At 49.9% G+C, this 15,000-nt stretch overlaps 8 protein-coding genes across 8 annotated transcripts; 5 read left to right on the forward strand and 3 right to left on the reverse strand.

Moving 5' to 3' along the window:
- The first annotated feature begins 108 nt into the window (after positions 1-108).
- BDV27DRAFT_79751 (putative RNA splicing factor (Pad-1)) lies at positions 109-2,435 on the forward strand. Its single transcript, XM_032077623.1, has 5 exons — positions 109-222; positions 274-1,013; positions 1,067-1,375; positions 1,430-1,909; positions 1,966-2,435. Exons 2-5 carry the CDS (start codon positions 358-360, stop codon positions 2,222-2,224), a joined length of 1,704 nt encoding a protein of 567 aa, XP_031930212.1. The 5' UTR covers positions 109-222; positions 274-357; the 3' UTR covers positions 2,225-2,435.
- A 39-nt stretch (positions 2,436-2,474) lies between these two features.
- BDV27DRAFT_79775 (glutathione S-transferase family protein) lies at positions 2,475-3,885 on the reverse strand. The gene is made up of 3 exons (XM_032077624.1): positions 3,383-3,885; positions 2,928-3,259; positions 2,475-2,827 (listed from the first exon to the last, which is right to left on the reverse strand). The coding sequence occupies exons 1-3, from the start codon at positions 3,758-3,760 to the stop codon at positions 2,725-2,727; spliced, it is 813 nt and encodes a 270-aa protein (XP_031930213.1). The 5' UTR covers positions 3,761-3,885; the 3' UTR covers positions 2,475-2,724.
- On the forward strand, positions 3,828-4,094 carry BDV27DRAFT_124328 (uncharacterized protein). Its single transcript, XM_032066058.1, has one exon. The coding sequence runs from the start codon at positions 3,840-3,842 to the stop codon at positions 3,993-3,995; it is 156 nt and encodes a 51-aa protein (XP_031930214.1). The 5' UTR covers positions 3,828-3,839; the 3' UTR covers positions 3,996-4,094.
- Positions 3,886-4,229, forward strand: BDV27DRAFT_79739 (uncharacterized protein). The gene has a single exon (XM_032077622.1). The coding sequence runs from the start codon at positions 4,011-4,013 to the stop codon at positions 4,182-4,184; it is 174 nt and encodes a 57-aa protein (XP_031930215.1). The 5' UTR covers positions 3,886-4,010; the 3' UTR covers positions 4,185-4,229.
- A 45-nt stretch (positions 4,230-4,274) lies between these two features.
- On the reverse strand, positions 4,275-8,166 carry ptcA (type 2C protein phosphatase PTC6; the record flags this gene model as incomplete). Its single annotated transcript, XM_032070034.1, has 4 exons — positions 4,275-5,914; positions 6,048-6,077; positions 7,296-8,004; positions 8,047-8,166. The coding sequence occupies 4 exons, from the start codon at positions 8,164-8,166 to the stop codon at positions 4,275-4,277; spliced, it is 2,499 nt and encodes an 832-aa protein (XP_031930216.1).
- An 898-nt stretch (positions 8,167-9,064) lies between these two features.
- On the forward strand, positions 9,065-11,413 carry BDV27DRAFT_124333 (CDP-diacylglycerol--inositol 3-phosphatidyltransferase). The gene is made up of 5 exons (XM_032066059.1): positions 9,065-9,206; positions 9,358-9,481; positions 9,621-9,978; positions 10,053-10,429; positions 10,479-11,413. Exons 3-5 carry the CDS (start codon positions 9,813-9,815, stop codon positions 10,833-10,835), a joined length of 900 nt encoding a protein of 299 aa, XP_031930217.1. The 5' UTR covers positions 9,065-9,206; positions 9,358-9,481; positions 9,621-9,812; the 3' UTR covers positions 10,836-11,413.
- Positions 11,414-11,547: 134 nt separating this feature from the next.
- Positions 11,548-13,202, forward strand: leu2A (3-isopropylmalate dehydrogenase LEU2). The gene is made up of 6 exons (XM_032066060.1): positions 11,548-11,679; positions 11,743-11,763; positions 11,854-11,919; positions 11,990-12,085; positions 12,146-12,773; positions 12,832-13,202. Exons 1-6 carry the CDS (start codon positions 11,629-11,631, stop codon positions 13,062-13,064), a joined length of 1,095 nt encoding a protein of 364 aa, XP_031930218.1. The 5' UTR covers positions 11,548-11,628; the 3' UTR covers positions 13,065-13,202.
- Positions 13,203-13,204: 2 nt separating this feature from the next.
- Positions 13,205-14,997, reverse strand: BDV27DRAFT_79833 (anaphase promoting complex subunit DOC1). Its single transcript, XM_032077625.1, has 2 exons — positions 14,411-14,997; positions 13,205-14,270 (listed from the first exon to the last, which is right to left on the reverse strand). Exons 1-2 carry the CDS (start codon positions 14,865-14,867, stop codon positions 13,435-13,437), a joined length of 1,293 nt encoding a protein of 430 aa, XP_031930219.1. The 5' UTR covers positions 14,868-14,997; the 3' UTR covers positions 13,205-13,434.
- Positions 14,998-15,000: the final 3 nt, after the last annotated feature.

Here is a 15,000-nt window from a genome sequence, read left to right on the forward strand (position 1 = left end):
GGTTCATTCAGAAAATTGTTCAGAGGCAATGCCAAGATGCATCACGTGATGTTGGCCGCTTTTCATTTCCACCCAGCCTTGCCTGTTATCTCGTACCACTTGTGTGACTCTTGACCCTCAATAACCCCTTTCCTCTTGACCGTTTAACACTTTCTACGACGAATAGATCTTTTACTTAGGAGCAGAGACGCTCTATCTGGAACTAGGCTGTGAAACAGAAGGGTTTGCTCAAGCCTAGCCTGATCTGCCGTCACCATCTAACCAATCCAAAAGTGACCTAAATCCATCCCGCACGATCTTCCTTTTCTCCTTTCCATTCAGCTTCATCCAGGGCAGAGTTATCAACATATCGTCAATATGTCAGGTCTCGATGTCGAGGCTCTACTTGAGTCCACAGCCGCCGCAGCGCCACAAGATGCACGACAGTCTCAGGAACGCGATGACCGCTCCAAAGCCGATAGTAGTGACCGCCGGGACCGCGACCGCTCACGAGACAAGGATCGTAGACGCCGGGACCGCAGTCGGGACCGACGTCGTGACGCCGATGGAGATGAAGACATGAAGAGTCCGAGAAGCGAACATGGCAGTGCTAACGGAAGCCATAGAAGCAGAAAGAGGAGCAGGAGCCGCGAGAGTGATCGCCGTCGATCTCGACGTGAACGGCATGGCGATGACTACCGATCTGGCGGTGACTATTACCGCGGAGGTGGGCGGGCCCGCACTCGATCTCGATCCCCTAATGACGACCGCTATTACCGCCCTTCGGGTCGTTCCCGTCGAGATGAGAGAGATGATGATCGACGCTCTCGCCGTGAGCGAGACACTCGCAGACGTAGCCCCAGTCGCGAAAGGACCCCGGAGCTCAACGAGGATGAGCGCGACAGACGCACTATTTTTGTACAGCAGCTTGCGGCGCGTCTGAGAACTAAGGAACTGATTGCTTTCTTCGAGAAAGTTGGACCGGTTAAAGAGGCTCAGATTGTCAAGGATCGCGTTAGTGGTCGGTCTAAAGGGTGAGTCTTCGATTTTCCATTGAAGGTATGTCGGTGACCTAACAACTGTCTAGTGTCGGTTATGTCGAATTTAAGAACGAAGATTCCGTTGCTCCTGCTATTCAACTTACGGGACAGAAGCTTCTAGGAATTCCCATTATCGCACAGTTGACTGAAGCGGAAAAGAATCGTCAGGCTCGCAATCCGGACGCCAGCAGTGGCAACAATCACGCAGCTCCATTTCACAGGTTGTACGTGGGTAATATCCATTTCAGCATCACTGAAAATGACCTCCAGAATGTTTTTGAGCCGTTTGGCGAGCTCGAGTTTGTTCAGCTTCAGAAGGACGAAACCGGTAGAAGCAGAGGTTATGGTTTTGTCCAGTAAGTGACAACTCTTCTTCTGTGATGCTCTTGTTGTTAACTGGTATTTTTTAGGTTCCGTGATCCCAATCAAGCTCGGGAGGCACTAGAAAAAATGAACGGGTTTGACCTTGCTGGTCGAGCAATCCGCGTTGGCCTTGGCAACGATAAGTTCACCCCTGACTCGAGTGCTCAACGATTGCAGAGCCAAGGTGCAAACCAACAGAATTTCCAGGGCTCTTCGTTCTCGGGCCATGGAGGCCGTGGTATCCAGGCCGGTGGTACTAGCAATTTCGACCGTGCTGGCGGGCGGGATTCTGAAAAAGGGGCCGGTGCTAGTGCTTTGGATGATACAGATGTTGCTGGTGTGAACTTCAACAACTATAGTAGGGACGCATTGATGAGGAAACTTGCAAGAACAGATGAACCCTCAGAGTCGTCCGCCGACGATAAGCAGAAGGTGCTTCGGCCTAAAACAGAAACCAAGCCATTGCCTGTCAATGTCAACATGGCAAGTCGGTGTGTTATGCTTCGAAATATGTTTGATCCTGCCGAGTAAGCCTACCCCTATAAATCTCCTTGCAAGCTATGGACTCTAACAATGTATACAGAGAAGAAGGTGAAAGCTGGATTAAAGAGCTAGAGGATGACGTCCGCGCTGAGTGCGAAGAAAAATATGGCCATGTTGTTCACATTGCACTAGATCCTAACTCACAAGGTGATATCTACCTGAAGTTCGACCGCGTCCAGGGTGGTGAAAACGCCATTAAAGGCTTGAATGGACGATTTTTCGGCGGCAAACAGATCACCGCACAGCCCGTTGTCGACGCTGTTTACAGCAGTTTGTTCTCTCGAACCAAGGCGATCTAGTGCTCGACTCATCAAACGCCTACGAAAGCTTACATCTTAGTAGGTATTTCATCTAATAGCGTGATATTAGGTGCGATTATTTGTGACGGAACCACCGTCTAACTCCGAACCATTCAACTTACTTCGACATGGTGCTTGGCTTTGATGACACTACCCCTGGTAGGTGCCATTTTTTGACATATTGCTTTTTATGAGCCGGAAGGCTTCTTGTGCAATGATTTGTTTATAGGGATTTGTACAGTGCATTAGCGCAATAAAACCTTTGTAGTTTTCCAATATCTAGGTCTTCTCATTCACTGAGACTCCCACGGGCATGAACTTTGATACGTGTGATCAGCTAAATATGTGATGAACCGCTTTGGATATTGACTAGTCTGTGGAAGTGTTTATGCCATGGCAACCCTCCGTTCACCACGAGGTCTATGCTTGGCCCGAAAGACACTGCTTCTTGGTTCCCCACCATCTACATGATGAAGCCGCTAGGCACTCGATGTGAACCTTCACGCCCAAAGTGCGTAGTCAGGGAAATATTTATCATGAATCTGCCGAGCATAATCCACCACCGCCGGATATCCCCGAATAAGCTTCTGCGTCTGGGGCGCCCTACACCAAACATAACAGCATTAGCAACCCATCACGAGGCATAGGAACACACAATAAGGAGAAAGAAAGAGATGGGAGAAGGAAGGAGGGAGAATCATACGCATAACAAACCAACCCTGAAACAATAAACCCAAAAAGCGCCGCATCAGCCTCAGTCGGTTCCTCACCACCCAAAACCCAGAACGGACCTTGTCCTCCCCGTTCAACATGTCGCGATCTCGCCTCGATAAGCGCACCATTGATCCGCTCCCAGATCTCCTGGGCTAAGGAACTGATCTCCTCTGTCGAGAAACGCATCGTCCCCTGGCCGGTAAGAGTACGCGTGACTTTGTTGTAGGCCATGAGACCTACCACGACACGGACAGGCCAAGGCAATGCCGCCAGAATCACGTCCCGCATGGTATAGTAGTTCAGCACCCATTTTTCGTATCCCTAGTTCCGGAATCAGTACACATACTCGTTATAGATCAACGTGCTCTCAAGTCATGAAAGATATCATTCCACGATGGGTAGTACCCTTTCCAAACAGAGTATTGGAAATAAATTAATACATACGTTATACCAATACAACTTATCCTCCAACAACGCTATCAGCCCGATATCCTGGAGCTTCTGTGATCCCGAGAGCTTCGCGTTGAAATCCTTCGTCAACCCCTTCTCAATAAATGTCTTCGTGATCATGGTCGAATCGCCCATAACGACCGGTGGGGCTGATTTGCTTCCATCCTCATAAAGGCTCTCTGCCGGGATAGAGATATAGGGCACTTTGCCTCGGGGTGCGTTGCGTACAGAGCCTGCTTCCACGCGGTAAGGTATGCCAGCGAAGCGCAGGCGGGTTTCCAGTTTAATTACGAATGGGGACCAGCTGTAGGCTCCTGTGCCTGGGAGGCCGCGGTAGAGGGTCAGGAGTGTTGGGGCTGTATCTGAGGACATTTTGATTGATATATTGGGTATAGGCGTTAAGATTTCTTTCTTTATTTCCTCTTTTTTTTTCTTTTTTTTTTTGCCCCAGATGGAGATGGATGGGGTATTAGGGTTGAATATATTGGAGGTTGCAAGCTTCTCGTATTTGTGTCTATATATGATACTTTGTGTTGTCGGGCTTGGGTCGGGTTTTGCGGCGTATTCAAAGCCCGATAACGATACGGCTTGGGGGCTATGTTTCTAAGTGGGTGGGTGATTGATGGCATTGCGTTGCGGGCTAGGATGTGGCCGTCAGCAGTCAGCACTACTAGTCAAATCCTCATGGTCTGTTCCTTACAACTCGATCTGCTCCACTTTAGGCTGCGTTAGGCTAAGATGGACACAAATCAAGATGGCGGTGTATTGTGAATGTTTGATAATATGTACAGTGTGACCAGAGGGCCAAAACTCATCAAAGTAAAAAGAGGAATAATAAGAACAGTATTTACATATCCTCAAGTTAGCATTGAGTACTTCCTCACGGTCATCGCCGTGACCGACGCGGATCAGTCGCTTCTTGTCGGCGAAATTCTCGAGATTCCTTCGTTCCCATGCTTCCTAAACCGCCTTCAAGTCGTCGTTCCCAACCACCTAGTCGGACGACGAGGCAGGTTGCATTGTCTCCCTCCTTTGTCACTTCATTCGCAAAGTTGACCACATCCCGAGACCCCTGCTCGGGAGTCCTGGCCTCTTTAATGATGTCGACAACCTCTTGGTCACTGAGCGTGCCACTGATGCCATCAGACATGAGGACCAAAAAAGAGTACTCCGCAGGGGCCATCTCAATCCTTCGGAGCTCTGGCTCGGCTGATACGCCAATCCGTTTCGATTGAACGTCACCAAAGGCTCGCGTGTTGGCCAATCCGCTCATGCGTTCTTCTCCAAACGAGTCAGTCACGAATGTAGTGGCATATCGTCGTAAGCGACTCGCCTCAATCGGTGACGCCGGATGATGGTTGGAGGTCAGCGGAATGGCATCGCCTGTCTCTGTAGAACATAATAGTATCCGTGTGTCGCCGACATGGGACACCAACAGACTAGACGGGCCAGACGGATGCCAGAAAGGGGTAGGGGTCGGGGTCGATATGAGCGCGAGGCTAGCCGTGCTACCTCCCTTGAATCGTCTCACTCCCCCGACGTGTAGAGACGGTGTACGATCACGGCCGTAGAGGATATTGTCCTGGTATAAAGGGTGACCCACGTTCTCCAATTCATCGCCTTGTTTCGCCGCTTGTGCCGACACAAACTCCAGATCGGTCCGGAGGAAGGCGTATTCAAGGACCTCTTCAATGGTAACACCCTCGGGTAGGTCGGACAGTGCCTTTGGCTCTCCGCGGGCACCTCTCCCAATATGTGAGAAATGAGGAGGCACAAATCTCTTGAAGTACCCTCCGACTAGGGTTCGCCAATCTCGGACGAGGTGCTTTTCTAATTCCCCGATTCGTTGCGAGTTGGCGTCTTGCAGAATAGGCAAATCCCCAGTGGACGGCTCTGTGTCCTTAGAATAATGGCCATCCCGGTGTTTCTTTAGACTGGACTGGAGCTCGAACGACGCTGCCGAATCCTGTATGTACTCATGAAGCGTGTGCTGTAGAAATGTGCTACATTCGTTTCCCCCGTGGCCGTCGAATACTGCAAAATAGAAAACCTGTGGATCGCCACTAGCAGTCTCCGCCCCTTGACTCTCGCGGGGTGCAGGGGACCCATGGGCACCCGATCGTTTGATCGTCAGGGACGCAGGGGGACGCCTCGCAAATGCAGGAATGTCGATCACACCAGCTTGATATGTATCTTCATTCTCCGGACGAGTTCCACGGGAAGTAGATGCGCCGAAGTGGTGTTTCGCGCTTCGAAGAGGGATGCGTACGACTGTCGTCTCCCGGTCGACCAGCGGCTGGAAGGAGGCTGGGGGGTGAGATGACTCTCCGGTATGAGGAACGGAGGCGGAGCGAGGAAGTTTGTAGAAGGAGTTTACTGGCGCTCGGGGATCTGGATGAAGAGATGAAGATGGTAAATGTGTAACAAAGTAGTCGTGAAATTCAGGCCTCCTGGCTACCCTGTTGTCGTTGGTCGCAGCATTCGCGGGATTCGACGTGTAGCAACGCTTTGGTAGAACCAGAGAAACTAAGAAGCATATGGAATCAGTCAACGTTCGCCAGAGCTCCTGTGTGAACCGGACTCAGCGACACGATCGCCATCATGGACACTTCGGAGATAAGCCCTAGGGATGTTTGTGCAAGGGTTAAGGTATACGTACTGCGACGATCAGCCAAAGTCCGGACCTGGACTGTGACCCGCTTCGCAGGAGTTAGATTCATGAAGGTCGAGGCATTGACGACTTGAAGATATGGGGAAAAGGTGAAATCACGTCTGAGAGTACAGAGTAAGGAGTATGCAAAAAAAAAAAAAAAAAAAAGCTAAGAAAGGACTTTATCGGGAAACCGCGGGGATTGATGATTTTGCGGCCCGAGCGCAATTGCGACGGAGAAATGCAACGGCAATTTTCTTAGATCTCATAGTAAATCCTTCTTATCTCCCTTATCGACGTGGCTCCCAACTTACCCCATGGAGTATCTTACTTATCACACTCTCTTAAGGATTGGATCAACAGCAATGTGTGGCATGTTATCATTGGGGGGCCGAAATTCACCCCGGACTTTTCTTTAGCCTCTGATTCTGATACTTTCCAAGATCATGGACTCCACCATAACGCCATCGATCACTTTCAACAACCAATCCTTCAATCCTGAACTGCAACTATTGACATCATCACACTGCTGAAAGCCTAGACCGCTTTGTCCAAATTCATTCACTCTGTTCCCAACCAACACATTCCAACCTGTAATAAACTCTGTTTTCTCTCAGATTCATGCGGCCCAAGATGCGGTGAATAATTAAAGAAGAAAAGGGAGTTTCAGAGCACTTTCCCACCCGGACCGGCCCTCACTTAGCACGCATCTCACAGATGAGCTAAGTATAGCGTCTAGGGGGAGGACGCAACAGTACCTTCGCGAGGCCTACCAGCCTGACGTCAGCCGGACTCGTGGAATTATCACTGATTCTAATGGTTGGGATAACGCCCAGATGAACAAGGGTGTTGTCCTTCTTTAGTGTCTGAGGGCCCCCACCAAGAAATTGGTCTCAATTAACCATTGACCCGGGCTCGAATATATCGTTCACCGCAGGAAACTTGAAGCTATATTCGAATGGTAACGAATATAGATCTATTGCGAGCGCCTGTGCATCGGTTAAGATGCCGTGAAGGTCCACCCAAACCATCTGATATTGGTTCAAGGGATCATGAGTAAGGGGACATATGAGCATCCACAATTTTTCCATATACGAGTGGGTGTTGTTTCTATTGAATTCGGAAAATTTCGGCTTATTTACCACGGCCTGGATGTGGTGTGCCATCGCAATGAGCAGCGAATGGCGGACCACCACAGGGGTATCTGTATCTAATCATCAGTCTCGGCAAAAGGGAACTATAGGCTACTCAATATACCTATGGTTAAGTGCTTCTGTATCTGTTTGAGCTCCATTTCCATCTGAGCGTCGAACCCTCTGACGACTATGGGTTGCAAGATATGCTGAACGAGGTAGAAGTTGATTGCTTTCGCAACCACGCAGAGCCTAGTGCATGGATTTCCTAGCAAAGTTGATGCATGGATCTTATCCGAGATATTCATGACATATTCCTTAACCCGCGGGTTCAACTGACTATCAAATTGTATGCTAGGAAATTTGGTATACATGTGGCCAAACGTCTGCGTCCTTGAGAAAAGGCTCTGAAGTCTGGTCGAGATCACCCGAAAGACTGTTTCGGTATCGAATGAAGGACCTAGGGAGCAAACGCGCATCGGAAAACCGCTCCTCTTGCGGCTAAGTGACGTCTTGGAGTTTTCTTCCAGACTCAGAAGTTTGCCCTGTGGAGTACTAGCAGATAGGTCAAACGTGGGAGGAGGGAGAGTAAGGACACTTGAGGAGTAAGGGCTGGCTGACAATGGGGCGCTTGAACGTGGAGACCTTACGCTAGGGCGCTGTTGAGTGTATGTGAGAGGAAATATTGGCATAGGAATAGTGGACTGCCAAGTGCGAATCCTCTTAGGGTCTGCAATGGCTTTGCTCTGGTTGCTGATTGTGGTCTTCTGTTTCTGGACCAAGTCTTCCAGCTCAAGAATTTTGACACGCTGTCTGCTGATAGTCTCGATATCCTATGCACTGTATTCACAGCAGCGGTTGAGGGCTGCCTCAACTTCTTCCAACCTTGCCTGAGTTTCTTTTACACGGGTATGAAGCTGTTCAATCACATCTGCACGGGTCCGTCTTTGCAGGCCACCTGAATCAGGAGCATAATAGGGTTTTGCGATGGCCATATGATCCAGAGTTCACCAGATGTCAAAGGCACAGCAAGAAGTAAAGGGTGAAGATGAATCGCAACTGAAGATATTTAGGCTTGGATTAATTCTAGAACAATGAGCTAACCAATGGAGAAGCTCAAGGTTAGAATATAGGTACACTTAGAGAAGTGATTAAAGATCTTAACAACACTGAGGTGATACCTATATCTGTGCTTGTAACAAATATTATCAGAATAATCAAAGCAACAGAAACAACCAAGTCTATATTCTATTGTATGGGACACCAAGTGGGGCTTCATCACCAACCCATGGAGCTAAACTACATACTGCACCTAAAGTGAATGGACTCACTGTGTCATTATGGCCAGCTCACCGGCTAGGAATAACAAAGAGATTGGTTTTATAGATAGGTTTTCCCTGACTCAGACAAACGGGCAAGGCTTCGTTTGTTTCTAGTGCTTTGGCTACTTTCATCAAACAGGCAGTCAATTGAGTGTCAGTTGACTAGCATGGCCAACTCTGGAACCACATATTCTACCTAAAACTTCTTGAAGTTGCCACTTCCAGCTATTGGTACGGATTAGTAGTAGTTGCTGTGTTCCTTGTTATGTCGGTAAAGCGGCCCTACTATGAATACCACGGGTAATACAGATATGGCTCTTAATAGGTTTGATTCGACTGACTCCATCAGTCCATAGCATAGGTGCTGTGCTAGAGAGTATATACTCTCAAGTATAGTATATATAATATGTATTCGTTTCTATTGGATACTCTACAGGATGACCGCATTGGGAAAGCTTCTCCTTTTTTTCTTTGGAACCCGAAAGCTTTGACCCACGAACCAATTCCGAGACTCCCGTCCGAAAAGTCCTCCCTTAACTTACTACTACCAACTTATTGCTGAGCCAACTGTGGACAATCAACCTTTTTATTTTTCTTCTTTTCTTTCATTTCTATCCTTGAAGGGGTTGCTCTTCTCCGTGCGTGAATCAGGTCGCAATATATCTATAAGATAGTCTATCCATCCAACCAACGGCGTGGAGGGAGTCCAGAGCGTAAGTACCGCACGAGTGAACTACAGCCGCTACCTTCCACTAGTAGTTGGTGGCTTATCAACCTTATCGCCAAAACGACACACATGGCCAATTTGGAAATCTTTCCCCGGAGATCTCCTGATCAACTAACACTCCGACCTCGATCTGATAGACTACCAACACCTCCCACGAGCTTTTCTCCGTATTGTCGCATTCGCCTCAACCGCTAAATCCTTTGGCTCTGTACGGTCCCCCGCTCGGGTTTGAGACGCGTTGTCTTAACTTGCGTTGATTCGGTACGTGTTTTTGCAGAGTTCTCCTGGAGAACTGTGCTGCGTAACCGTAGCCATATCGCCATTGTACCTCTCTCCCCACAGGGGTGCTTACGACATGTATAGCTTTGACTAACGCATTGCTCCTCGGTATCGTTTGCAGATTGTCGTATACTTTCAGATAGCGAACACATCGTGTATCGTCCAGCTTCCTCCATAACCGGTTGTCACTCCCGTTCAACTCTCGCGCCACTGTGGTTTTCTAGCTTCAGTACTTCCAAAATCCATACAAGTCTACTTATCGCTGGGGATCGCATTCGTTACCAAATCCGTCACTGTGTCCACTGAATCAAAGATGGGTGCCCGCACAAGAAGACAACAGGCCGCCTTGGCCGCTCAGTCGGATAGCAATGAGTCGCCGGCTGGCAATGGCACAGTGGAAAAGTCACCAAAGAAGACTAGAACTTCGGGCAAGAAGGAAGTGAAGGAGAATGTATATTTGTTTGCCCCTAACCTTATTGGTAAGGAGCTTCTTCCCGCCTCGTCGATATTCCACAATGTTCCGAATAGACGCTTACCGGTGGTGCGGGATTAGGATATTTACGGGTTGTTCTGACAATGGCTTCGCTGTACTATATGCCGCTGCATCCGCGAACGTGCTCCCTTCTTTACAGTGTGTCTTGCTTGCTGGATGCCCTAGACGGATATGCAGCACGCTACTTCAACCAGTCCACCACCTTCGGCGCGGTTCTGGATATGGTGACGGACCGCTGCACAACTGCGTGTTTGCTGGTGTTCCTGAGTTCGGCATGGCCTCGCTGGTCTATTGTTTTTCAGAGTCTGATTGCCTTGGACATGGCCAGCCATTACATGCACATGTATGCTACCCTCAGCATGGGCGGGTCTGGCCAAAGTCACAAGAAGATCGATTCTAGCAGGAGCTGGATCCTGTACCAATACTACAATAGCAAGGTGTGTTATACCCAGCATACAAGAAGTCCCATCCTGATCATGTCTATAGACTGTTCTGTTCATCTGCTGTGCTCTGAATGAGCTTTTCTTCATTGGCCTCTACCTTCTTTCGTTCTCGTCCCCTATTCTGTCTCCATCCCTTCTTCAACCCGTTCCAGGCTCCGGAGCCGACGCTGCACAGCCGGTCTCGACCGACTCGTTCGCCAGCCCATGGAGCGCTGGCGCGCTGGAGATGGCTAGGGCCAACAAGATTGACAGCACCTGGCCTTGGATCATCACCGGAATCTCGGCCCCCGTTATGGCTCTCAAGCAGATTATCAACGTGGTGCAGCTTGTCAAAGCTAGCAACTGGCTGGTTGAAGGTGATATTGCCAACCGCAGGGCGCTGCGCGGTAAGAAAAACTAGGCCTCTGGTGCGATTGTCGGGTACCTGGCCGCCGGTGGAAACTACGGCTCTTTCTCGCCTAATCTTGGGGATAGCACTACCGCCAGCGCCTGATTATCATCACTCCGCTTGCATGGCTTTGGTGCCTGGTTAATTCCTCGGGACCGTGGAAAACTGCCCCAGTTCTTTGTCTCTTCTTCTCCTTTCTCCTTTATCACCTTGTTCCCTTTCTATGGTGCCCTCGGCGGAAGATATGTTTCAGTTGGGAGGAAATTATGGAATTATAGGTCTGTGCAGACCATTGCGGGGACAGACCCATTTCGAATGACTTACTAGTATAATTGCTTCGACTGTCGCCTTTATTACGGGCTACCTATTTGCATCCCCTTTTTTACTTTGCTTCTCATTTTTCATTTCTTTCTGTCTCTTTATAAACCTCAATTTTTTCTTCTTTTTTCTTTTTTCTTTTCTTTCTCCCAGGCTGTCTCTGACATGATTTAAAAAATTCTAATCCGGTTCTGTGTATTAGTGGACATACAGTTGCTTTCTATTGAATGATTGTAGTGATCAGGAAACAATACAAAAAACAGTTGAAAATGCTGGAGTCCCTTAGTAATTAGCTTGATCCTACTAGCGTTGCAGTTGCATGAGGCGGCGGTTAATCACGGGGAAGTCCGACTGCGGCTCCGGTGTCGGCGCGCGGGGTGACTCGAGATCCACCCCTCATGGCTCATATAACTCTCGGTGCTTTCTGGTTTTGGGCTTGGTTTCTTGTCAGTGTTATAGTCCATTGTACTCAGACAGCTGCTTCACAATGTCTTCCTACAATATCGTCGTCTTTGGAGGAGACCACTGTGGTCCGGAGGTGAGAAGATACCGATTATCTTATACAGTTCTTATAGCCCCGTATACTGACTATCGTTTATAGGTCACCGCAGAGGCCATCAAGGTAAGCACTTCGACCGCAAATCGACCTCGCGGAGGACCTGAGAAAGGATAATTTAGCATATACTAACCATGAAATTTGTCGAATGGTTAGGTCCTTCGTACTGTTGAGAAGAATCGTGATGTCACCTTCAACCTTCAAGACCACCTGCTGGGAGGAGTACGTTTTGCACGTTTTGTCCTCTTGAGACACCATTTGGTACTGGCATATCGCTTACTGAATAACATAGGCATCAATTGATGCTACAGGATCCCCCTTGACCGACGAAGCCTTGAACGCAGCTAAGAACGCTGATGCCGTTCTCTTGGGTGCCATCGGTGGACCGGTATGGCACACCTCAACAATTCAAATACAATCCAGACAAAATAATCTAACGCGAGACTAGAAATGGGGCACCGGCGCCGTCCGTCCCGAACAGGGTATCCTGAAGCTCCGTAAAGAAATGGGCACCTTCGGCAACCTGCGCCCCTGCAACTTCGCCGCACCCTCCCTCGTCGAGAGCTCTCCCCTCCGCGCCGACGTCTGCCGCGGTGTTAACTTCAACATTATCCGTGAACTGACGGGTGGTATCTACTTCGGTGAGCGCAAGGAAGACGACGGCAGCGGATACGCAATGGACACGGAGCCGTACTCACGCGCTGAGATCGAGCGCATCATCCGTCTGGCCGCTCATCTTGCCCTGCAGCACGACCCCCCTCTTCCTGTGTGGAGTTTGGACAAGGCCAATGTCCTGGCTACTAGCCGTCTGTGGCGTAAGGTTGTCACCGAGGTCATGGCCAAGGAGTTCCCCCAGTTGAAGATTGAGCACCAGCTTATCGACTCCGCCGCTATGATTATGGTCAAGAACCCCCGCCAGCTGAACGGTATCGTTGTTACCAGCAACCTGTTCGGTGATATCATCAGTGATGAGGCTAGCGTTATCCCTGGATCTCTGGGTCTGCTTCCCAGTGCTAGCTTGAGCGGCATCCCTGACGGAAAGAGCAAGGTTAACGGTATCTATGAACCTATTCATGGTATGTCCTAGATCCCACATCGCTCTCATACCTTGAGTATATACTGACATGGAGGAAGGCTCCGCGCCTGACATTGCCGGAAAGGGCATTGTTAACCCTGTAGCCGCTATTCTCTCCGTCGCTATGATGATGCAGTACTCCTTCGGTCTGTTCGCCGAAGCCCGCCTCATCGAGCAGGCTGTCAGCAACGTTATCGAATCCGGTGTCCGCACTGGTGACATCGGCGGTAAAGCCACCACTGCCGAGGTTGGTGATGCTGTTGCTGCCGAATTGGAGAAGCTTTTGAAGTAAACGAGACCAAATAATAGGAGATGGAAGGATGAATGGGGAAAAGCTACAAATTTAGGCTCTATGCCCAATGAGATATGACCTTCTTGATAACTTATATAGATGACAAATATTTGAATTAATTCGCTTTTGATTCCCAGATCCTCGATGCTCCTTGAACATAATCCGTATAATTTGTAATGCCGAGTTTAATGCCCTCCAATGCACCATGGAACCGATACAACGAAAGATGGGTATCTAAACAACCGGAACTCCGAATACTAACCTAGCCTTGATGCTCCCATGCCCGTGATCCATACCTATATATGGGACCACCACCCATAAAACAACCAGGGCCAGCAAAAATCCCCAGCAGCAATGCGCTTCTCGCTCCCTACCGAATAACAGGCTCCCCCATCCAATCGGGCTCTTCTAGCGCAGCGACCTTTTCCGGGTTCGCATCCCCATGGATACCATGCCCGTCCGTCCCATCATCCGCCGCACCACGAAGCGACTTCCGCATACTATGCCTCCGGATCCGCCCATCAGCAGAAGCAGACGGCGCATTGCCAATCCGTCGACGCTCGTCGTCCCGCGCAAAGACCTGGAATCCGCGCACATGGGTATCCTTACCATTCTGATGATTCTCCATCACACGCATCTGGATCACCATCGCCTTGAGCACACTCCCCGCGTACGGATCATCTTCGTCATCTTCGATGGCAGTCTCCTCATCGTCATCTTCGTACGCAGCCAGGTTGAACTCCGCCGGATTCTCCGTATCAGAAAACATGTAGTCCGGCCACGCCGAGGACTTCCCCTTCCCGCCTTTCCGCGCTCGATTCCGTCGCTTCTTCCGCACCCATCCTCCGTCCCGTCCGCCCACGCCCTCTAGCGGTACATCGACCCACCCACACGGCGTCTCGTCTTCCCACGTCGCAAACTCAACGAGATCGTTCCCGCCCATGCCGGCAAGAAACGTCATCTTCGTGGGTGTGTAACTCTCATCCAGGTCAAAGTCGAGGTATACGCGGATTTTGACCACCGCCACCAGCTTGAAGAAGTGCAGAGTAAGCGTGTGCGGCTGGGGGCCGTCAGATTGCCAATATTGTGTCGGTGAGGGGTGTCGCAGGGCCGAAACGCCGCAACCGGGTTTGTGAGTTGAGACGGTCCACGAGGCGAGTGAGGATATTTCTCGCAGATTGCTGGGGAGCGGGGATGGCGATCTTGCTGTCGTAGATGTTAGCTATTGTATTTTACCCCCGCTCCGTATTTTTGTAGTGAGTTGTTCTGATGTAGAGTTTGGGGAAGGGTGTCATGGGTATTCCGGTAGATGGGGGATTTTAGTCGTAGTAGTAGGAGTAGTTTACCTCGATCGTGCATGATCTCGTCTTCGTCCTCGTCTATTACTTCTAGGTCGTCCTCGACCATCCCCTCCATGTCCTCTTCGGAGAGTTGGGCTTCATGGTCTGCGTTCTCTTGGGAGTTGTATTCATCGTGCTCGTATTCGTCTTCGAATTGACTGTCGTCTTCTTCCTCGTCATCTTCCATCATCTGTGCCCGTGGACGTCCTGCGACTCCTCGGCCAAATAAGGAGAAGAGAGCCGCCTGGGCGGCGGCGGCTGGATGGGCTGGTTCGACTGGCTCGATGGGCCCCGATGAGGGATGTAGCTGGGGGATGCCTTGCGACGGCGGTGTCTGGAATTGGGACTGTGCCGCTGCATGTTGGCCCAGTCGTGACCTACTTGGGCGTGGTTGAGTGGACTCAGAGGGTGATTCTTCTGGAGCAGCGGGGTGCCGGCGGAGGAGATGGTGATGGCGAGGCATTGTGCGGTGGGGTATTTCGGGTTGAATGGAGTTAGTTGGGAAGGTTTATGTTTGGGGATTCATTTCTCTGTTTAATTGAAGAATGTAGCTGTATTCCGTGTAATCGGTTCTTTGATAAGCTTCATCTTTCGCG

Source organism: Aspergillus caelatus (genome assembly GCF_009193585.1).
Source record: "Aspergillus caelatus strain CBS 763.97 unplaced genomic scaffold BDV27scaffold_40, whole genome shotgun sequence".
Lineage (NCBI taxonomy): Eukaryota > Fungi > Ascomycota > Eurotiomycetes > Eurotiales > Aspergillaceae > Aspergillus > Aspergillus caelatus.

Bases quoted from the DNA above. Each gene is read 5' to 3' on its own strand.
- BDV27DRAFT_79751 (XM_032077623.1), top strand. From the start codon at position 358: ATGTCAGGTCTCGATGTCGAGGCTCTACTTGAGTCCACAGCCGCCGCA. The intron at 1,376-1,429 runs GTAAGTGACAAC...GGTATTTTTTAG, and splicing joins AGAGGTTATGGTTTTGTCCA to GTTCCGTGATCCCAATCAAG. The intron at 1,910-1,965 runs GTAAGCCTACCC...CAATGTATACAG, and splicing joins AATATGTTTGATCCTGCCGA to AGAAGAAGGTGAAAGCTGGA.
- BDV27DRAFT_79775 (XM_032077624.1), bottom strand. From the start codon at position 3,760: ATGTCCTCAGATACAGCCCCAACACTCCTGACCCTCTACCGCGGCCTC. The intron at 3,260-3,382 runs GTATGTATTAAT...TTCCGGAACTAG, and splicing joins ATAAGTTGTATTGGTATAAC to GGATACGAAAAATGGGTGCT. The intron at 2,828-2,927 runs GTATGATTCTCC...TGTTTGGTGTAG, and splicing joins TCAGGGTTGGTTTGTTATGC to GGCGCCCCAGACGCAGAAGC.
- BDV27DRAFT_124328 (XM_032066058.1), top strand. From the start codon at position 3,840: ATGGAGATGGATGGGGTATTAGGGTTGAATATATTGGAGGTTGCAAGC.
- BDV27DRAFT_79739 (XM_032077622.1), top strand. From the start codon at position 4,011: ATGGCATTGCGTTGCGGGCTAGGATGTGGCCGTCAGCAGTCAGCACTA.
- BDV27DRAFT_124333 (XM_032066059.1), top strand. From the start codon at position 9,813: ATGGGTGCCCGCACAAGAAGACAACAGGCCGCCTTGGCCGCTCAGTCG. The intron at 9,979-10,052 runs GTAAGGAGCTTC...GTGCGGGATTAG, and splicing joins GTTTGCCCCTAACCTTATTG to GATATTTACGGGTTGTTCTG. The intron at 10,430-10,478 runs GTGTGTTATACC...TCATGTCTATAG, and splicing joins ACCAATACTACAATAGCAAG to ACTGTTCTGTTCATCTGCTG.
- leu2A (XM_032066060.1), top strand. From the start codon at position 11,629: ATGTCTTCCTACAATATCGTCGTCTTTGGAGGAGACCACTGTGGTCCG. The intron at 11,680-11,742 runs GTGAGAAGATAC...TATCGTTTATAG, and splicing joins GAGACCACTGTGGTCCGGAG to GTCACCGCAGAGGCCATCAA. The intron at 11,920-11,989 runs GTACGTTTTGCA...TGAATAACATAG, and splicing joins AAGACCACCTGCTGGGAGGA to GCATCAATTGATGCTACAGG.
- BDV27DRAFT_79833 (XM_032077625.1), bottom strand. From the start codon at position 14,867: ATGCCTCGCCATCACCATCTCCTCCGCCGGCACCCCGCTGCTCCAGAA. The intron at 14,271-14,410 runs GTAAACTACTCC...CATCTACGACAG, and splicing joins CGAGATCATGCACGATCGAG to CAAGATCGCCATCCCCGCTC.